Source organism: Neomonachus schauinslandi, chromosome 15, assembly GCF_002201575.2.
Source record: "Neomonachus schauinslandi chromosome 15, ASM220157v2, whole genome shotgun sequence".
NCBI classification, from domain to species: domain Eukaryota; kingdom Metazoa; phylum Chordata; class Mammalia; order Carnivora; family Phocidae; genus Neomonachus; species Neomonachus schauinslandi.
The window spans coordinates 37,377,542-37,399,115 of record NC_058417.1 but is presented as its reverse complement, the minus strand read 5'-3'; the positions used below and the strand labels follow the sequence as shown (position 1 = coordinate 37,399,115).

Here is a 21,574-nt window from a genome sequence, read left to right as displayed (position 1 = left end):
AGCGGGGCCGCCCGGGCATAAGCGGGGCCACCGGGGCATAGGTGGGGCCACCGGGGCATAGGTGGGGCCACCAGGGCAGAATGGAGTCTGACTGGGGAGAAGGCCATGACAGTGGTAAGGAGGAGCCAGGAACATTCTCTCCCATCATGAGGAAGAGGAGAAAGGCCCAGGAGGAGGATGACCTGCACTTCAGAAGTCAGCCCGAGGTGAGGGGGAGAGAGAGAGAAAGAGCCATTGGGACTGGCTGGGATCTGTGGGTCCAGAGGATACCCCTCATCTCTCGTGGTGTGGCGAGGTAATGGCCCGTTTCAGGGGTTGAGGAAATTGGAGGTGGCGAGAGAGCACGACCTGGGGCGCAGATCGGTCTGGGAGGTTTGGCCATAAAAAGATGAAGACAGCGGGGGTGATGGCCTCAGGGGGCAGCAGGCCTGAGAGGGGAGGTGTGGGTGCGTTGGAGGGCCTCAGAAGTGTCTGGCATGGTCCCCTGCACAGATAGACACTCAGCAAATACTTAGTAGATGAGTCAAAGCACAGCAATTCGCTCACAAATTCATTCCTTTGTTCATTCACTCATTCATTCCCTCCGTTAAGAGTGTGAGTGGGTAGGACCTACAGCGGTTCCCTGGCCGGGGAGGGCCCGGCGCCTAAGGGTAGTGCCGGCTGGGTGAATGGCAGTGGAATGAATGAAGATGAATGAATTTGGGGATGCCGAGGGGGGCGAGGGCCTCGGGGGAAAAGGTCCTGGGGAATCAGGAGGTGATGGGTTTCAAGCCTTACGTGTGGTGTGGCCCCGGGGTGGGAGTTGACAGGGAAGAAGGGGGGGCTGTCACTGCAAAGGCACAGGGAGGTGAGGACCCCTGCGGAATGGTTCCCGTCTCTGTGAGGTAGGAGGTGACATCTTCAGAGCGGAGGGAATGAGGAGCTGGAAGAGCAGACAGGTGAGGAACGGCTCACTGGCAAAGTGCACAGGGAGCCTGTCAAGAAGTGAAGAAAAGGAATTCAGGAGTATCTGATGGAGGAGGCCTTCTCCTGGGCTCAGAAAGCCCCCCAGTCGGACAGAAGAGAAACATCCAGAAACAGACCAGGGGCTCTCGTTAGAGATCCAGCCTCGGGAAGGGACTAGCGAGTGTTGCAGGTCCCTCTGGGGTGCGAGCTCTGTGCCAAAGCTTGTCCCAGGAATGTCCCTCCCCGCCCCATCACAGTCCCCCAGCGGCTCCTGCCCGCTCCCCCTAATGGGGTGTCCCCCCCTTCGCACACACAGGTTGGCGGCTGGACCGTGGACCCCGTGTGCCTCCTCAGCTCCCTCTGCTCCCACCTGCATGGCGACTCCGCCCCGTCCGGGGCTGGCCAGCCGGCCCAGGTGAGTCACCCACTGCCCCCAGGCCCCCCAAGCCCCTGGCGGAGTTTGGCTTTGGGGAAGACATTTTTTTTTGGAGGGGGGAATATCTAGGATTTTAATTTTGCATCCCTTTCTCTTATGTAAGAGCCCCCCCCCCCCGCTCCAGGAGAGTCCAATGCCCTGTACTCTCCCGGATTGTCTAATTCCTACCACTGCCTCCACAAAGGTTTGGCTTTGGGGAAGGAATTTTTGAGGGGGAATACTCAGGTTTTGAAAAAAAATTTTTTTTGGATTCTTTTCTCCTTTAAACAGGAGTACCTACCCCACCGTCATCCCATCGGTTTTCAGGAGACTCTTATGCTCTGTACTCCGTTCCCACCCCCACCGTAGGCCACCTCACTCCCATACCCCCCACCTCACGCTACCTTTCCATCTCTGAGCCGACCCAGCCTTCCCCTGAGGTCTTACCATCAGGAAGTTCTTCACAATGTCTATCACCCTTCTTGGTATGTTCAAGGCTTAGTTTCCAATTTGTAGAGGACTTTGGCATCTAGCCATTTGTTCTGAATTTGTTCCTTGATTCCTCATCAAGCCTCAGTTTCCCCTGATGGGAAGATGGATCTCAGCTTAGACAGGGGCACGCTTAGGCAGGGCTTGGGCTCCCAGCTCAGGCCTGGACATTGCCATGGGAGAAAAATAGGCATCTGGGGCCCCAACAGGGAGGAAGGAAAAGGGAGTCTGAGTTGCAGCCGGGGAGGGGGCAGACCCTGAGGGGGGCCTTGGATTGAGGGTGTCCAGCTGTAGGAGGCAGACGAGATGTAGAAACGGGGAATCCAAGGGGTAGCATGGGTACCAGCTTCACTTCCTCACACACCCTCCTGCCCCTGGAGACAGGCAAGGCTTGACTTTTTCAAAGAGAATTAGAAGGAAAGACGTGACAGCCTAGGAGAGGACAAGGCTCCAGAGCACGGTCGTTTTAGCGGAGCGTAACTCAAGTCTGGCAACAGATTGGCACGCTTGGCATCACCCACAGGGCATTCCGCCCACTTCCCTTCCTGGCTTTCAGCCCCGTCTTGACTGCACTTTGGGGAACAAAGATGTGTCTGCCCCCCAGGGCTGGACGGCAAGTGGGACAGACTTGTCCTGAGTGGCCAAGTGCACGTGGAGACCAAAACAGGGCTGTGAGGGGGATGGTGATGGGGCAGCAGACAGGTGTGATGTGCCTGGGGCATACGGAGGCCCTCTCCAGATGATGTGTCTTGGCACTAGATATGGTTGCGGTGACGGAAAGGCGTGAGGATGAGCTTGGTGAGCTCAGTTGTCCCAGGTCATGGGGGCTCTAGGCCTGTTTGCATCTGGGATTTGCCCTGTTGGGAGAAATTCCTTATGAGTGTGAGGAGACCCTGGCCCCAGGGCTTTGTGATTACAGCGGAAAGTGGCCGTTCATAGGATTTTGTCATCACTCGCTGCTTGGTGCTTATCACACTTCTCCATGGCTGAGTCTGAGGCTCCTTTATGTAAAGTGCAGGATCAGAGAGGGTCAGCAAATGCGAGAGTTGCACAGCAGAGCAGGATCAGAGGCCATCAGGGAAGCTCAGGCATCCTAGGCCTCCCAGACTTGGCTGGGAATTGAGTCACAGGAGAGCTGAGGAGGGGGGCGGTGGCCCCTGAGACCCTGATGGGGAGAGGCCATGATCTCGGAGGGTGACAGGTCGGGAGACAGGACACTCTCCTCCCCCCCACCCCCCAGCCTAGGCCAGACCTTTGGGAGTGGGAGGCTGAAGAGGACCCTGGGAGAGGACCAGAGGCTAGATTCCAAGCCGCAGCCCCTCCCCCCGCTTCCAGCAGGCGGCCTAACCTCCCCCCCTCCTTCTGCAACCCGAGTCCCGGGCGGCGGGCCGGCGTATCGGGTGACCGCGGCGACGCAGCCACCAGCCTCCGCTGATCCTCGGCGGGGCTGCGCCGGCGGGGCCGCGCCGGGGGAGGGGGCCGGAGAGGGGATGTGCTCGGCGGCGCGCCGCGCAGCGCCAGGTGGAGTCGCGGTTACCGGGGCGACCGGGGCCCGGGCCGGCTCGGCGGCGGCGGCTCTCGCACTGCAGCAAAGGGCACCGGCGGCGGCTGCGGAGGCGGCCGGGGGAGGGGAGAGCCGGGGCGGGTGGGAGTAGGGGGCCGCCCTCCCTCTCCCGCCCGACGCGGGACCTGGGGCTGGGGGCCCCCCGCGCGTACACCTGTGGCCGCAGGTAAGGACGAGCGGCGGCGGGAGCCGGGGCCGCCGCCACGGAGATGGGGGCCCTCTCCGCTGCTCGGAGGGGCGGTCCCGGGGTGGGAGGCGCGCGGGCCGTTGCGGTTCCCGGTCCCCGAGAAACGCCCCCTCCCCTCCCCCCACCGCGTTCGCCGCCTTCCGCGTGGGCCGCCCCCCCAAAATGCGGCGGGCGCCCCCCCCCCCAACCTCGGAAAGTCGTGACCTTCTTGGGGTGCGCCCTTGCCCCCCGGCGCCGCGCAGGTCCCTCAGCGCCCCCCCCCACGCGCTCTGCATTGGGGAGGGGTAGGAGGTGAGGGTGTCGCTGGGCACCCCTGAGGGGAGGGTCGTGCACGTGCGTCGTGGTGGGAGGCTGGCCACGCGGGGGCACGTTAGGTAGCCCCAGCCTGGGGGGGCGGCTGTTTACGTGGACGCGTGTTCACAGGAGTTGAGAGGTGGGTGTGTGCGCCGGGGCACGCGGAGCCGGGGGGATTCAGGAGCCGGAGGTGCGACCGATTTGGTGGTCCTCCCTCCCTGGAGGATGCGTCGTCGGGGCTCGAGGTCAAGGAGGGGTCACGCCACTCACCTAGCCAGCTGGGGACGTTTGCCGGAGGAGGGGAGAGACCTCGGCTGGCCTGCGCTCGGATTCCCGGAGGGGGGGGGCACAGCCCCGCCCCTCCCAGGGCTCGTCGGGGAGAAAAGGATCAGCTGCAAGGGGAGGGAAGAACCCCACTAAGGGCGCTTAGGGTGGGGAAGGGCGGGGGCTAACTCCTCAGCCGCAGAGGGAAGATGCTATTTCCTCTTCTCACCAGGGAGTTTGAGGACTCCCTGGCCTTGCTTTCTTGGGTCTCTGGGAAGCTCCCACTCCCTCATTTCTGAAAGCCTGGTCCCTAGAGAGTGAATGGTTGGCTTCCTATTCGAATCCTTTAGAACACCTCTCATTTTGTCCCCCTGCTCCTGTAAGACTCTTTCCTACAAGTGATTACCCTTGGCAAGGGCTCTCCCATTCAAACTTTTCTTCCAGGTTCCCATGGTCCTCTAGGAAGGGGAGACCCCTCCCTGAGTATGGGGGAGGGTATCGGAGGTGTTTGCTGGGGGTGAGGGGCCAGACCTCTCTTGGGCCCTTCCTGCCCTTTGCCCTCCTTCCAGGGGGTTTCTGGTGCTGGGAAACTCCCAGGGAAAAGGCCCAGAAGGCTGAGCGGTGCTGGGTGCCAGGGGATGGCGGGAGCCGTGCCAGAGAAGAGTATTCAGAGACATACCCCTCCTCCTATGGGCTGGGCCTATTTTTCTTTGCATTCATTCATGGTCAAATATTTGTTGAGGGCCTACTACATACCCAGGCATTTTGTTAGGTACACAGGAGGAACAGACAACCAGGAAAAGGGTGAGGAGGTTGGATGGGGAGAACCTCATCTTAGCAAACAGGGAGGAACCCTCTGCTCTCAGTGACCCAAGGCTGTCCCTTGGGTTTAACACCCTAGAAAGAGACAGAGACAGAGGATGGATGGCATTCCTAATGACTTCTCCCGACACTGTCATCTCCCCCCCCCCCCCCCCCCCAAGGACACTGAGTTGCCAGGAGACTATGTGTCTTATTCCTGGTGGGACTAACATAAAAGGAGATCTTTCCTCCCCCTTTCCAGAGAGGCCAGAGGGGCTAGGATCTACTCAGTGCGCTCTACGGGCCAGAGCCCAAAGTCTCAGAAGTCTGATCTCAGCCTCACCCCGTTTGTCAAGCACAAATGCAGCTACTCTTCCACTGTTACCCTCTAGGGGGGTTTGCCTGGCTTTCTGGTGGCACTGAGGCTACCCAGTCCTCTCCCCTGTCCCCAGCTAGTGACCCCTTCCTTCCGGGGCTGACCGTCCCATGGATGTGCCCAGCCTCGGAAGTCGGAGGCAGGCCCAGGCTCAGGGCACAGCTAGAGTGGCTGTGGCCAGGCCCCCGAGGCCCGGTGGCTTCAGCCATCTGCACATCCTGAGTCCGATGTATTGACACTGGGGGCTGGGTGGGGTGGGGGATCTTCTGCCTCTTGAATCAGGAGTTAACCTATCCAACGCCTGATGTCTGGGGTATCATCGGCATGGGACGGTTGCTGCCGCTGAGATGTCCAGAGGCACTATGACCTGGCTAGTGGAGGGAAGGGGGGATGAGACTTTCTCTTTGTGTGTATACTGTGCGGGTACTGTTTTGTGTTTCTGCAGCTGGGGTGTGTGTGTGTGTGTGTGTGTGTGTGTGTGTGTGTGTGTACTATGTGTGAATGGGATCTATGTCTCTATGGGTTTCTGTGACTCTGGGGGAGGCTAGGGCGTGTGGGAATGGTACCTGCGTTTCTGTGAGCAGAGTAGGAGTGTATGTGAGCAAGTCAGGGTCCGGTGGGGGATGCGTGTTCGTGCATGAGCGGGGCTGGTCTCTGTATGAAACTCTCTGTCTCTGAGTTTCTGGGGTTGTTTCTGACCATGGAGGGCTTCTCTCCAAGTGCTTGGGTCCCTTTGTGCGTGTGTTTTTGTCGCTCTGGGTGGTATCTCTGGTGATGTCCTTATCTGAGGGTGTCTGAGAGTCTGCGCTCGGCTCGGTGAGGGGCCTGCGTGCTCCGGGGTGCTGGAGCGGCCTTCTCTGCAGAGCCAGCCGTCACTGCCAGGGCTGCAGACACGAGTCTCATCAGAAACCTTCCCGTGCCCTGTGCCTGGCTCTGTTGGCCCCCACCCCCACCCGCGTGTCCACTCCTTCTGCTCCCCCTCCCCGTCCCAAGGCCACAGACAGCTGTGACTAGGGCCCGCTACTCCAGCCTCTTGCCTCCCCTCCTCTCGGCCCCTGTGGGCATCCCCTGGCACCCATGGGGGTGGCATGTGTCCACAGATTGTTCTAGGCATTGGCTGGGGTACAGATGTTGTTGTCCCCTTCCCTTGCTTGGCATGTGACTATCTTTTGTGTCTTTTGGAGCCAATGGCGGCGGGGGGGGGGGGGGGAGCAGGGAGTGGGGGAGGAGGTGAGAATTGTAGCTCAGATGGGGAAGGCCCTGGTGAGCCAACCTCTTCATCCCAGCCCAAACCTGGCATCACCTCCACCCTAATGGTCTAACTCAAGTAAAGCCTCCATCCCAGCAGGGCCCCTCAACTCAGCCCCTGTCCAACTCCTCTCTGCCATGAAAGCATTCAGGTGGCACAGGATACCCCTCTGTGATGTCCTTCCCCTATCAGGGACCCTCAGCGTCCCTCTTCTCTGCCAGTGGCTCTGAGGCCTGGGAGAATTTTGTCTGCTTGTGCCAGGCACCCCAGTGCCAGGCCATCTGCTGCCTCTGTCTTCCTGCTGAGGCAGGCACCGGTCAGCAGGGTGCCCTCGGCTTTGCCAAGAACCAGCCCAGCCTCTGGGCCTCCTTCCTTGTCCTTAGCCATCTGCAAGGGCCTTCTGGTCTCTCGGGAAGACAGGGTGACCCTAGGTTATTGTGAATGAGGAGGAACCTGAAGTCCCCTACTCTGGGGGTACAAGGAGTCTTCCTCTCTCTCTGTCTGGCTCTAGGACATTGCCCACATTCCCAGTCTTTACAGCTCCTCTTGCTTCCCTTGGCTCCCCATTCATTGCCCAGTACTGTGAAGCAACTGGTACCTGTCCACTGGGCTCTGTAATTCCAGTCCATTGTGGTACACGGGCCTCCCCGCCCTGGCCTTGGCCGCCAGCCTCCCTCTTCCACTCCCTGTCATATCAACCCCCCTGGACTCCAGTTCTGACCCCACTGTGCTCCACTCAGATGCTTTCTGCCTGTCCACCGAAGCCCACTCAGCTGGCCCCAGCCCCTCTTTGCAGCCCAATCTGCTACTTTCCCAGACCCTGCTCCCCAGCCAGACTGGACTAGCGACTATTCCCTCAACACACTCTCTGCCTGCCTGCCCCTGGGCACTTGCCCATACCGTCTCCCCTGCTCAGCACACCTTTCCTCCCAATCTCCAGCTGCCCATTTTTCAAGGCCCAGCTCAAATGTCACCTCTTCCGGGAAGTTTCCCCTGGCCCATCGCAACCAGATGCCACTTCTCTGACCCCGCAGCTCTGATTCATCTCTGCCTGTGTCTCATGGGTTCCCTATATCATGGTCTTCGGCACCTTTCCTACCCGTGATTCTCTGAGTTACCGTGACTAGAATGCATGGCTTGTGAACATCTGGAAGGGCTCTCCCTTGTCCCCGCCAGTGAGCCTGGAGCCTGCCCAGGGCTGGCCTGGGTCTCAGGAGAGGACGGGATGTACCAGGCACTGTTTCTTTCTTGTTCCTGGGAGGGCAGAGGGCCCTGGTCCCAGGGCTGAACTCAGAGGGTCTCTAACCCACCTCCGCCCCTACTCTCCCCTCCCAGCCCCCTGCGTAACCATGTCTTCTCTTGTTCCCATCAGCAGCCAAACTACTGGAGCTTCAAGGTCAGTGCGTGTTCTTCTGCTTCCGTGACAACTGCATGTGCTCTCCCGCCCCTGGCCCTCCCTGCACATGCTTTGCGCAGGGGTGTGCGTCTGCACGGAACCTTCTGGTGGGGGCGGCGGGCCTGGGGCTGCTGCTTTGAGAGAGTCTGGGCTCGCCTGCCAGGGGCTTGTGGATCCAGAGTGGGAGTTTGGCCCACCCCCGCGGGGGATCTGGGCTGGGGGTACTTAGGCTTTCCCACGCTGGGTGGGGCATTTTGGAATGAGGGAGGCTGCCTGACATTTCCCCCCCCCGCCGAGACACTGCTGGCTCTGAGGCGGGGACCTGAACCCCATGATCTGCTGGAGGGCCCTCTTCTCTGGACTCAGCCTTCATCTGCCAGCGAGGTCTTGTGTCTCTGATGGGCCCCTCATCCCTTTCTTACTTGGCACTATGGGGTCAGTGCCAGGCAAGAACCTCACAGCCCTGCACTCCAGACCCGTTGCCCACGTGGAGGGCTGAGCTCAGGGATGAGCGCCCTCCTGCCTCCCCTGGACAGTTTGGACTATCCACAGCGGGAGAGCTCTCTGCCCCCTCCAAGGGCATCCTGCTGAGTCCTGGCGGAGCACCCTCAGGTGCCTCCTCCACTGTCTCTGGCACCCAGGCCCAGAACGGAGCCGCTTGTGTCCCAGAGTCTCCGGCCCTCCAACTCCCAGGCATCGTGACAGGGGGTGGGAGGCATCCATCCCCAACTCCCCAGGTGTCGTCCTGCTCCAAGCATCTTATTTGCGAGCATGCTCCCAGAGAGAAGTCCTTGCATCAGAGAAATCACAGAATCATAAACTCATGACGTCAGGCACACAACATTTTTGGAGGAAGCAATAGAATGTAACGGTTCGATTCATGGGGCTGAGAGCCTGGTGGTGAATTCCAAGTCTGCTACTAACTAGCTGGGGGACCTGGGGCAAATTGCATAATCCCCTGGGCCTCAGTTTCTCCTCTGTAAAATGGAACAATATCTGCATCATAGAGTTGTTATAAAGATAGAAGAGAGGAGATACTGCACATCCTAAACACAGTGCCTGGCTCATAGCGAGCCTTACCTGGTAGCTTACCTCAGTAGCTGTTAGAAGCCGCTGACTTGATTCCCAAATCAGAATCACCTTGGGAACTTGTCAGAAATCTTGAACCCCAGGCCCCAACCCCCCAGAGATTTGGATTCAGTGAATGTGGGGTTCTGGAAAGAATGTTTTTAAAAGCTCCCAAGTGATTCTGTCCCATTCTGTGGACTGCCTTTGGGAACCTCAGATCCTCGCCTGACTGTCCCCACTCAAGGTTCCCTCTGCCTGATCTCTGGCCAGCAGTCATCGGCTCCTTGCTGGAATACCTCCGGGGCCAGGTGTGCCCTGCCTCCCCCAGCAACCCCCTCCTAGCTCTGGAGAGCTCTGCTTGGATTACCGTTTTATGCTCTTGCCATCTCCCTCGTAGACAGGAAGTCCTGGATGTCTCACTTTTTTCTGCCCTGTTGACTCAGCCCAGGACTGAAGAGAAGTGCTAATGGGCTTTCTCTCTTCTCAAGGGGGTTTTCTACAAAGGCTGTGAGAATGGAAAGGAGTGCAGAGGGCCAGGATGGAGAGCAGAACTATCGGGGCAGGGAATGTGGGCATCTCTTCTCCCTGAGGTGGCCTGGACAGGGTCTTGCCTTCTCTGCAGTCAGCAGCCCTGAGGATCCCTGCCCCCACTTCATTCTGGCCCCTGTTCCATCTTCTTCCTGGCACCTCACTTGTGTCCCCCGGCTCTGTGGCCACCCCCTTCATTCCCGGCTAGCATGCCAGAATTCTGTAGCCCCTCATCCACATCAGCCTGGCAACCACTGGCCTTCCAGTTGCCTGGCAACCTCATTGACCACCAGACCAGACCTGGTTCGACACACTGCTCCAGGGCTGAGGGTGAAAGAGGCTGGCCCTGGTGATCAGTCTACAGCAAAGTCTACAGGGTCCAGAGTCTGGGCACAGGCACCCCCCATGTGGGTCTCGTTCCTACGCTGTCTCCCTCCTCCCCAGACCCATTCCCACTCACTGGTCAAGGCATTGTGCTGGAGACTGGACACCCCCTGAGGTCTCTAAATCTGACCTTCTGCATCCCCAAGCCTTGGAGACCACGCTGGGGACAGCTGGGCACATTGCCCATCAGAGGAAGATGCTCTCTCTTTTCCAGAGTGCTCATCCAACTGGAACATTGAATTGAGTTAATATGAAGATGGAGAGTAATTAGGAGCTAATCAGGATTTGGAGAAGGAGGGCGCTGATTCCTTTATAGAGATACTTTTACTTTTTTTCTAATTATAAAAATAATATATTCTGATTGTGCAAAATTCCCCCAGAAGAGAAATGTATAAAAGAGAAAGCTCTGTCTCAACCCCGACTTAATCAATGTTAATAGTTTTGAGTCATTTGTTGTTAAAAATAGGCAACTTATTTTATAGAAAAGTACAATTAGGCAACATGATTTTTTTTCTTGATAATATATGTATATATAATCCATATAAATATCTATTGTACATAACATGGAATGTACATAACACAGATCTGACTTATTATCTTCTCCCTTGAATAAAAGTTTCTGACGCACCCGAGTTTAAGGGAAGGGGCTGGGGCAGAATGGCAGGAACTGTGGTGCTGAGTGACAGCCCCAGCCTTCAGCCAAAAGAGCCATGTAGGCTCTTACATGGCGACCCCCCCCCTCAAGGAGAGAGTGATCAAGCTGTCCCTGGGGCAGGGGACAGTCACTGGGTGACACCCTTCCCTAGCCCCAGCCAGATACTACCTTCAGGGCAAGGGGCTGCCATGCTGGGTCCCGGGGGAGGCCTTTCTAGGAGGCAAGCCAGGCTGGTTGGCTGTGTGGCAGCACGTGCCCTGTGGGGAGGGGCTGAGGTCAGGCACATACGTTGTGTGCTCAGGTGGATCATACCAGGCTTAGCATGTGCATTGCATGTAGCAGGCAGAGTCTGTTTGAAACTAGCTTCGGGATGATTCTCCCAGGCACCCTAAGTCAAGGACATTGTGCTCCTCTCTGAGGACCCATACCTCCCAGAGCTGGGAACCTGGGGCCCCTAGTTCTCTTTGCTTCCTCCCTGGGCCTGCTTCCTGCCCCCACCCAAACCTCTGAACTCCAGGAAGGATAAATTCACCGCTCACAAACCCGCCGCTTAATTAATGTCTGGAACTAATGCCCCAATTTGCTCAATGATTCTGCTGCTCACCTCAGTGACAAATTTGTGTTGTTGTTGTTCTTTGGAAGCTTAAAATAGCAGGCGTGCCCTGGCTCCCGCTCAGATGGTTTCTTGTCTGGCTTCCCAGAGTGCCTGAGTCCTTTGCCCACTGCTTACCTGCTGGGTGTCCCAGAGAGGCCAAGGCCCTAGGGGGTTGGGGAACTCTCCTGTAGCCACACAGCGAGTCGGAATGCAGGAGACCCTTGTGTGTGTGTGTGTGTGTGTGTGTGTGTGTTTCACTGGCTGGCAGGGGCTCCCCGGGCCTGGATGGGGGACATGGGCAGAGCCAAGGGGCTCGTGTTTGATTCCTCTCATCCTGCCCTGCCCCTGCAGACCCGCAGCTCGCGCCACACTCAGGGAGCCCAGCCCGGGCTGGCAGACCAGGCAGCCAAGCTGTCATACGCCTCTGCTGAGTCGCTGGAGACCATGTCGGAGGCGGAGCTGCCCCTGGGCTTCAGTAGGATGAACCGCTTCCGACAGAGCCTGCCCCTCTCCCGCTCTGCCAGCCAGACCAAGCTGCGCTCGCCAGGTACTGCTGGCCCGGCCCACCCTCCTCCTGGCCACTGGCTCCTCCCTCTGCCTTGCTCACCCTACAGCCCTTTTCACCCCCTTCACCACTCCAGCTCTCCTTGACCAAACCCCTGGCTCCCTTCCCCACGGTCCCACCTCCCTGCCCCTCAGCAGTCTCCTCCCTTTGGGGCCTTTCCCTCCTCAGCTTCTCCCCCACCCCTTCCCCCCCTCCCTTAGCAGCCCCTGCCCCATCCTTTTCTCTCCCAGCCTCCTCTCTCCCCCACCCCTTTCAGCAGCCCCCCCTTTCCTTCATCCCCCTCTTGCTCACCTCTCTCCCCCTCAGCAGCGACTCCCTCTGTGTCTGCCGGAGTCTGCCGTACCTGCTCCTGCCCCCAATTCCCTTTCCTCGCCCAGGCTCCTACCCGCCCGGCAGCATGAGGAGTGCATGGGTGCACCTGCACTCCGGGGCCGCGTCGGGCCTCAGACCCTGCCTCTGCAGGACCAGCGCGGCCCCGGAGAGCCCCCCTCGCTCTCCCGGCCGGCGTGGTGGTGGCGGTGGTGGCAGTAGTTCTGACAGCGGAGGTGGCCTCTCCTTCGCAGGGGTGCTGTTCCTGCAGTTCGGGGAGGAGACTCGGCGCGTGCACATCACGCACGAGGTCAGCAGCCTGGACACGCTGCACGCGCTCATTGCGCACATGTTCCCGCAGAAGCTCACCATGGGCATGCTTAAGTCGCCCAACACCGCCATCCTCATCAAGGACGAGGCTCGCAACGTCTTCTACGAGCTGGAGGACGTCCGGTGGGCGTGGCCCCGGAGGGAGGGGTGGGCTTCCCCAGGCTCCTCCTCTGCCGGGGCCTCGACTCCGCGGCTCTTTCCCTCCCCAGACCCCTCCTGACGCAACCTCAGCCCTTCTCTCCTTCCTCGGTCATCCCACCCCGTGCCCTCTAAATCATCCACCCCTGCTGGCTCATTTTGGCTTGAGCTAACCTGAGAAGGGCGAACGGGGCCTACTAGCTGGACGGGGTGGAGGCTGCGGAGTGTGTGTTGGTGGCAGGCAGTCTGAGGCACTGAGCAAGAAGCTAGGAAGAGGTTGGGGCTCTTGGCCCCTCTTGCCACCCCTCTTCCCTCTTCCTGTAGTAGCTACCCCTCCTTATCGCAGGGCTGAGGGATGGTGACCCGTTGCACCTTCCCCTTCCCCCCAGGGACATCCAGGACCGAAGTATTATCAAGATCTATAGGAAGGAGCCACTTTACGCCGCTTTCCCTGGCTCACACCTTACCAACGGGGACCTCCGGGTATGGCTGGGGATCCCCAGGGCACTGGGGAGGCTGGGCAGACGGGGTCCAGGAGCACAGAGTCTAGTTACTTGTCAACAGGGATGAGGGCCAGTTTTTGGAGAAGGGAACATAGAGGCGGAAGCAGAGGGTGGCTTCCACTAATTGTGGTCATGGAAGGGTCCTTCCCCTCATCTGCCATGCCCCCCTCCTCTCCATTCAGGATTTTTTCCAACAGGCCTCTAGGTATTGTAGGGGGCCTCTATCAGAAACTACTGCTTCCCTTCTTGCTTCCCCAACCCTCACCACAGGGTGGGCCGCAGGTTGCCCCTCTAGTGCCTCTCCATCTGCCACTTCTTCCTCCATGCTGGGAGCCCTGATGGGAAAGGGGCCCAAATACAGCGGGAGCGAGGGAAGGCAGAGGACAGAAGGGACTTCCTAAGCATCAGGGGGAAGATGCTGTCTCCTTATGCAAGGCGCAAGGGATCCCCTTTGTGACTAGCCCTGTGGGGTTCTGGGACTGTCTTCTGTGCAGAGAGAGATGGTGTATGCCTCGCGGGAGTCGTCGCCCACACGGCGTCTCAACAACCTGTCGCCGGCGCCGCACCTGGCGTCCAGCTCTCCGCCCCCGGGGCTGCCGTCGGGGCTGCCGTCGGGGCTGCCGTCAGGGCTGCAGTCGGGCTCGCCGTCGCGCTCGCGCCTCTCCTACGCCGGGGGGCGCCCGCCCTCCTACGCTGGCAGCCCGGTGCACCACGCGGCCGAGCGGCTGGGGGGCGCCCCAGCCGCCCAGGGCGTCAGCCCCAGCCCCAGCGCCATCCTGGAGCGGCGCGACGTGAAGCCGGACGAGGACCTGGCAGGCAAGGCGGGCGGCATGGTGCTGGTGAAGGGCGAGGGCCTGTACGCCGACCCCTACGGGTTGCTCCACGAGGGCCGCCTGAGCCTGGCCGCGGCAGCCGGCGACCCGTTCGCCTACCCGGGGGCCAGCGGCCTCTACAAGCGCGGCTCGGTGCGCTCGCTCAGCACCTATTCGGCCGCCGCGCTGCAGTCCGACCTGGAGGACTCGCTCTACAAGGCGGCGGGCGGTGGCCCTCTCTACGGCGACGGCTACGGCTTCCGCCTGCCGCCCTCGTCGCCGCAGAAGCTGGCCGATGTGGCGGCGCCCCCCGGAGGCCCCCAGCCTCCGCACAGCCCCTACTCGGGGCCGCCCAGCCGCGGCTCGCCGGTGCGCCAGTCTTTCCGCAAAGACTCGGGCTCCTCGTCGGTCTTCGCAGAGAGCCCCGGAGGCAAGACCCGCAGCACGGGGGGCTCCTCGACGGCCGGAGCTCCCCCTCCCGAGCTCTTCCCCGGGCCTGGGGAGCGCCCGCTCCTTGGGTTTGGGCCGCCGGTGCCAGCCAAGGACACGGAGACCAGGTGAGGGACGCTCACGAGGCCTCGGGGCTCTTAGGGGTGGGATGGAATGAGGGGACAACGGCAGAGCCTGTGGCAGGATTGTGTCCTGGACTGTGAGGCCCCAGAGTCCTTTGTAGACCCGGAGTAGTCTTGAGGGTTCACGGGAGTTATTTGGCTGTGGCAGGAAAGTCACTGGAGAGATGGACAGGCCATTTTCCTTCCTTCTGCAAGATCTTGGGGTTAGATGAAAGGGCCTCAGACAAGGTCTCTGGAAACCTGGGTTTGCATCCGTTCCCTGAACCTCAGTTTCCGCAACAAAAACTGAGGCTGAACCAGCATTCTAGTGCCTTTCCTGCTCAGTTTGCAGCCCTGAGAGCTGTCCAGCACACGGTCCGCTGAAGTCCACTGGGGAGGGGGTGCTGCTCAGAAATAGGGATGGGCAGAGAGGTATTCCTTTAGGTAGCCTCCAAGCTGGGGAACCCTTGCCCATTATTCAGCTCCATCCTAAGGGTGCAGGGCTGGAGGAGGTACCAGAGCATTGACCCATCCCCTTCTATCCTCAGGCAGTGTTGCCAAGAGATAAGGAGAAGCAATTCACATTCACACAGCTGTCTTGTGGCTTGTGTGCCAGGCACTGCGCTGGGGCACTGCGGATGCCGAGCTGGGCAAGCCTGGTTCCTGCCTTGTCTAGTGGGGGTGACACATTAAAAAATACTTGTACTTCCCTTGGGAGGGTATATACGTGGTGTGGGAGGAGGGACTCCTTAAAGCTGCTGGGGCTCTGGGATGGCTTCAGGGAGGACGTAGGGAGGAGGGCATGTCAGGAAAGGGCACAGAGAGGCCTGGTAGTGGGGCCCATTAGAGAGCCAGTAGTGAGAGATGGGGCTGGCAAGGGAGGGGGTGACTGTCAGATGGAAAGGGGCCTTACCGATGTTAGGTGGGGGACTGTGGGCCTGAACCTTTGGCATTGTCTGTGTGCTGGTGGCTGGGGAGGGAATGGTATTTCCTCTAATTATCAATCTTAAGAATGAGGGCCTGGGCAAGAGGGACCCCAAGCCCAGAGAAGGGATTGCTCAGAGCCACCACCCTCTCCAGGGAGCGCATGGAGGCCATGGAGAAGCAGATTGCCAGCCTCACAGGCCTGGTACAGAGCGCCCTACTACGAGGCTCGGAGCCTGAGACCCCCAGGTAAGGTTCTTCTTTAAACACCACTGCCAGGGCTTATGGTTGGGGCAAGAGGAAGGGAAAGTGGGCAGCAGCAGTGCTAGGACCAGCTCTGCCAATGTCGCAGTGTGTGACTCTGGGTGAGCCCTTTTCCTTCTCTGGGACTCTATCCTGACATCAGGGGACTGGAGGCGATTTTGTTAAAGTCTCACTCAGCTTTGACGGTCTGGGGTCAGGCTGGACCCTCTGATGGCCCTTTTTCCCCTGTGCCACAGCGAGAAGATTGAAGGCTCCAATGGAGCAGGCACCCCCTCAGCACGTGAGTGGCCCCTTGCCCCCCCCGCCCCATACTTGCTTTCTCTGAGCCTCAGATTCCTAATCTGTAAAGTGGGGATTAAACCATCAGCTACATCACTGGGCTTCGGTGGATCAATGAGCAGTCACCTTAGCCCAAGATGGCTTTGCCCTGGTGCTTTGCTCCTCACAGAAGGGCTGACCCACTAGTTGGGGCAGGGGGTCAGAGCCACATGCTTCTCTGGCTACTGTGAGGATCAGGGGTGGGAAGGGCCTTGTCCTGGCCCCTTGCAGGCTCAAGGTTTGTTGCCTTTCTTCCATCCTCGTGGTCCCTCTCTGCAGCCTGTGGGTCAGGCAGCCGGAGCAGCGGCGCCACCCCAGTGTCCGGCCCTCCCCCGCCCTCGGCCGGCAGCACTCCTGCGGGGCAGCCCACGGCCCTCAGCCGTTTGCAGATGCAGCTGCACCTGCGTGGCCTGCAGAACAGCACCAGCGACCTGCGCAGCCAACTTCAGCAATTGCGAAAGCTCCAGGTACCGCCGGCTCCGGGGCCTCGCCCCGTGCCCGCCCCCTCAAGCCCCTCCCCGACAGACCCCACCCACTCGCGCTGAAAACCCTTCCCACAGGTCTCGCCCCATGCCCTACGCCCTCATCGGAGGTTCACTGGGCCCCTCTGCGAACCCTTTCTCCCCTTACCCTTCCTCAAGCTCCGGCTCGCTCGCTGAATCTCTGCTCCCTCACCGAGCCCCACCGCTCGCCCTTGTTCCCCTCACTACGCCCTCTTTCCCCTTCCCTGAATACTCACCTTTCTCCTGGAGCCCCAGTCCACCCCACTAAGCCCCTTCCTCCTGTCAGTATCCCTCAGGGCAGTCCCAATTCCTTCTTGCCCAGCATTCTTTCTCCCCTCCCCTCCCTTGGGCGGAAGCCCTCCCCCTAGATCCCCTCCACTACCCCTTCTGAGTCCGCACAGTCTTCCCCGCTCTGCCCCGCCTGGCAGATGGTCCCACCAGTCAGGAGCCTGGCATCGCTGTGCCCGCTCCTCGAGAGGGCCTTGGGGCCCGTCAGGTGAGAATAATGAGCAGAGACAGGCTGGAGAGGGGGCAGAGAGTTGCCATCTGGGCAACGGGTAAGATCTCACCCACTCCGTCATTGCCCCAACTCGGCCTTAGAAGTTAAATTAATCTTGCGCCAGCCACGGAAGCTCTATCAAACCCCAGGGCTCAAGTCTTTCATCGAAGCCACAGCCCTGCAGCCGCAAGGTCGGCACGGCCCTACATAGGGCTACCTCTTGCCCCCCAAATATGCCCATCTGGTTCTCCTGCCTCTCTATTTCCGCAGCCCGTAACCTTGTCCTCCGCCCCCGTCCATCAGCCCTTTGCTGCTGCTCACGGCCACAGCCACGCAGCCGCATGTTCTGCATGCCCCAATTTAGCACTTCTCCCTCCACGATCCCCGTGCCGTTCTCCTCCTGCCTCTATTCTTCCCCAGAATTTAGCCCTGGGCCTCTGCTTCCCCCATCCCGCCCTTTCGCTGCTGCTCACGGCCGCAGCCGAGCAGCCGCTTCTTCTGTGGAGCCCGCCCAGCAGCGGGCTGTCCTCTGCCCGCCTCCACCCCCACCCCCCACCCCCGGCTCTTCCCCTGCCGAGTACTTCCATCCCCTCCCACTCCGGTCCATCGGTCCCTCTGCGTCCCGCAGCTTCAAAACCTGGAGTCGCTGCGCGCGCTGCTGAAAGGCACAGAGGCGGAGCTGAGCATGCGCGTGTCGGAGGCGGCGCGGCGGCAGGAGGACCCGCTGCAGCGGCAGCGCACCCTGGTGGAGGAGGAGCGGCTGCGCTATCTCAACGACGAGGAGCTCATTACCCAGCAGCTCAAGTGAGGCTGGGCTCCCGGGCGGAGGAGGGAGGGCCGGGGGAGCGGCCTCGGCCGCAACCTGGTTTCCCTGGGAGGCGCAGCTCCCTTCCTTCTGAATGACAGGTGACGTTGGTCTGGTCTGAAGCCTGATTTCCTTCTCCCCTGTGGCTTGATTTCTCTGTGACCCACAAACCTTTGACCATCTGGCACAATTCCTGATTTATTTTCTTTTTCTGGCTTGATGCCCTGTTTTTGCTGTGTTTTTGCTTCCTCATGGTCCACAGTCTGGCTTCCCCCTGACCCGCGGCCTTACTTTCATGTGGCCAGCTGCAGGATTCTACTCTGTCCTCTGTCTGCTTTCATTCTGCGCCGTGACCTATACAGAATGACCCTTGGGTAGCCGCAACTGCCGCCACTCCAATTCCCTGATCTTTGAGACCAGGTATCGCCAAGGAAAACCTTCCTCCCGGCCTGGTGCTGCTAAAACAAAGCTCTAGCTTTTTCAGGAGGAGTGAGGAATAGAGAACACCCAGCTCCCAAATGCTTAGACATGGAAGGGTTAACGGGAGACAGTCCTCTGATCCAAATTTAGCAAATGGCTGTCTGGCCAAGATCCCATTGTCTGGCACTGTTGAAGGGAGAAGCTGCCTTTTGCTGTCCATCCACTGAGTGAGCACCCCCACCCCACAGCAGCCTTCTCTTGTCAGTCACTGGGGTCTGCTCCTTTCTCTGGCCTCCCTCTTGGTGGCACAGGGCACAAACGGACCCGAGGTCCAGCTCCAGCATTGAGAGACTATGTGATCAGGGCAGTTTCTGTCCTCCTCTGTGCTTCAGCTTCCTTATCTGTGCCCAGTGTTGAGATTTTTTTTTTTTTAAAGATTTTATTTATTTATTTGAGACAGAGAGAATGAGAGAGAGAGAGCACATGAGAGGGGTGAGGGTCAGAGGGAGAAGCAGGCTCCCTGCCGAGCAGGGAGCCCGATGCGGGACTCGATCCCGGGACTCCAGGATCATGACCTGAGCCGAAAGCAGTCGCTTAACCAACTGAGCCACCCAGGCGCCCTGGTGTTGAGATTTTTGCAGTTCTCTCCAGGGAGGGTTTGGGTTCTACTGGCCAATGACTTGGGGAGCCAGGAGAGGCTTCTCAGAAGAGCCCAGCTTGCAAAAGGGGCTCCTTGAGAACGGTCCCTACTTCTCAGCCTTGGGCCCACACAGCCTGTGTACTTCAGTGGGGTGGAAAGCAAAGAGTCCCATGAGCCCTTGTGGCTGAGATGAAGTAAGGGACCCTCTCACTTGGAAATAAGCTGGCGGCAGCCACCCCATCATTTCAGGTGTGAAAGCTTAGTGACAACCTCAGTCAGATCTCCAAGTAGACTGGCAGCAGTCACCCCCCCTCACCCAGAGAATTCCATTTACCCAACCTTTCTGTCCTCTCCTTGCCCCTTTTCACTCAGTACAGAGGAGCTGGGTTGGGATTTTTAAAAGGAACTTTCCTGAGACATTAAAGGAAAATAAAAGAAAATATAAAAGCACAGAGGCAGAAGAGATGAAAGGACAGATTTAATCTTCTGTCACAGGCGCGTCTGGTCCTCCGCCTCCCCGGGGGCTTCAGTTCTCCGGAAGCACACAGACTCCCTACCCTCTGTCCTGTTGTCAAACCCCCTGTTCAAGCTGCTCACTTGAGAGGGCTTGGGGGCTGATCCATTGCTTCTGGTAGGATTCTCCATGCACTTTGAAGGGGGTTCCTGCTTTTTTGGGGGGGGGCGGCCTGGGCTGGGCTGGACATCAGCCCTGCAGTGGCTCTGGCTTGGCTATGAGAGCCCTCCCTGCCAGCTCCCATAGCCTCCCCGGGCATTAGGTTGACCAGCAGGCCCATCCTTATCCCTGCTCTGGCTGCAGCTCCTGTATGCTTTGCTCTGCCCCTTCCTCTTGCCCCAGCATCTTGCTGGAAGTTAAAGCCAATCCCATGCTTCACTCAGCATGGCTCTCTCACCTGTTTTTCTAGCCAAGCACTTGAGCTCTGTCTAGACATTGCTCTGAGGGGTACCCTCTGCTGACTTGAGAACTTTTGGCCTCTGGAGCCTGACTTGGACTAAGCCAGCACAGGCTTTGTAGGCCTGCTACACAGGTCCCCATGCTCCTAATGGCTCCATGCTCTGCTGTTGTTATCTTGAAATTCTTTTTTTTTTAAGATTTTATTTATTTATTTGTCAGAGAGAGAGATACAGAGACAGAGAGCACAAGCAGAGGGAGTGACAGAGGGAGAAGGGAGAAGCAGACTCCCGGCTGAGCAGGGAACCCGATTTGGGACTCGATCCCAGGCCCCTGGGATCATGACCTGAGCCAAAGGCAGACGCTTAACGACTGAGCCATCCAGGCATCCTTATCTTGAAATTCTTAATAATTTTTTAAGGGGCAAAATCTTCATTTTTCATTGGGCCCCATAAATTATAGAGCTGGCTCTGTCCTGACCCTGTGCTCTCCACCCCTCCAGGACTGAACCTGGGTCGGGGAAAGCCCAGCCACTTTCTGCTAATGGTGACTAGACTTGGACCAGTCTGGGGCTCATTTGCAGAGGCTTTCCAAATCAACCCTCCCCAAATTTTGGCAGGTTTCTTGATCAGAAAATCGAGGTGCTAATTGAGACTGAGGAGGACCTAGTCCTGCCCGAGAGTTGCACTGTTGTGTCCTCCCAAAGGCTTACCTGAGTCCTCCTTTAAATGAGAGTCTCTCTTCCCCCTCAGAGTGATGTTCAGGAGTGACCATTTTACAAAACCGGCACACCCTGAGCCAGCCAGGTGTCACACACAGCAGGGAAGAACAGTGGTTCTTTCCCACGTGGCAGAGCATGGGCTGGGCAGGACAGGGATGGGTATGGCATGATCCAATGGCTGAAGTCAGACATGAGTAGATTCTGCTTTGCCACAAAATAGTTGTATAACCTTCAACAAGCCACTTCATCTCTCTGAGCCTCTTTTTTTTTTTTTCTTTTTAATGCCAGATCTCATTGTATTAGTTAGGGTAACTGCTATAACAAATCATATAACGGTTCAAAAGTAACGGACCTATCCTTTTTTTTCTCACGGAACAGTACTGGGTGGGTTAGTGAATGACCCTCCTCCATGCAACCATTCAGGGACCTAGGCTAATGGAGGTTTGGCCATCTTCAATATGTGCCTTCCAAATCATGCACAGGGTTGTTGCCTTTCAACCCATAGGAAGGGGAAAAGAGCATGGAGGAGCTTCCGTGGGAGGTTTTTATGGGACGGCCTGGAAGCAGCATGTTCCTCTTCAACTCCTATTGCATTGGCTGGACCTGAGTCGTGGCCATTTCTAACCGCAAGGGACGCTGGGAAATGTAGTCTGGTGTCTGAGCTCCGGTTTGTGTGTAAGCGGGAGGTACTAATGGCTTCCACGCCCAGGACTGTTGGTGAGGATTGAATAAGGTAATGAAAGTGGAGGGCTGCCCATGGCACCTGGTGTACAGTAAGTGCTCAGTACAAGAGAGCGCTTCAGATGGCAGTGCTGAGTCACAAGATTTTGTCTTTGCTCCAGTGTGGTCTTTTCTTTCTTTCTTTTTTTTTTTAATTTTTATTTATTTATTTGACAGAGAGAGACACAGCGAAAGAGGGAACACAAGCAGGGGGAGAGGGAGAGGGAGAAGCAGACTCCCAGCTGAGCAGGGAGCCCGATGCGGGGCTCGATCCCAGGACCCTGGGATCATGACCTGAGCCGAAGGCAGACGCTTAACGACTGAGCCACGCAGGTGCCCCCAGTGTGGTCTTTTCATCCACTAGTTGGATGAAGATGTATAGGCATGCTGATAAAATTTGCTAGTGACACAGCGCTTTGAGGGGGAGCAAGT

General features: G+C 58.5%; 1 protein-coding gene across 1 annotated transcript in view; it reads left to right on the top strand.

Annotated features, from left to right (window-relative positions):
• The window catches only part of SRCIN1 (SRC kinase signaling inhibitor 1), a 67,298-nt gene that overhangs the window by 28,781 nt on the left and 16,943 nt on the right, over nt 1–21,574 (top strand). The window contains exons 3-12 of the mRNA XM_044921632.1: nt 1,262–1,360; nt 7,957–7,980; nt 11,562–11,757; nt 12,339–12,537; nt 12,942–13,035; nt 13,550–14,424; nt 15,499–15,591; nt 15,843–15,886; nt 16,204–16,391; nt 17,555–17,730. Of these exons, the coding sequence (XP_044777567.1) occupies nt 1,262–1,360; nt 7,957–7,980; nt 11,562–11,757; nt 12,339–12,537; nt 12,942–13,035; nt 13,550–14,424; nt 15,499–15,591; nt 15,843–15,886; nt 16,204–16,391; nt 17,555–17,730 (1,988 nt within the window). The remainder of the gene's footprint in view (nt 1–1,261; nt 1,361–7,956; nt 7,981–11,561; nt 11,758–12,338; nt 12,538–12,941; nt 13,036–13,549; nt 14,425–15,498; nt 15,592–15,842; nt 15,887–16,203; nt 16,392–17,554; nt 17,731–21,574) is intronic.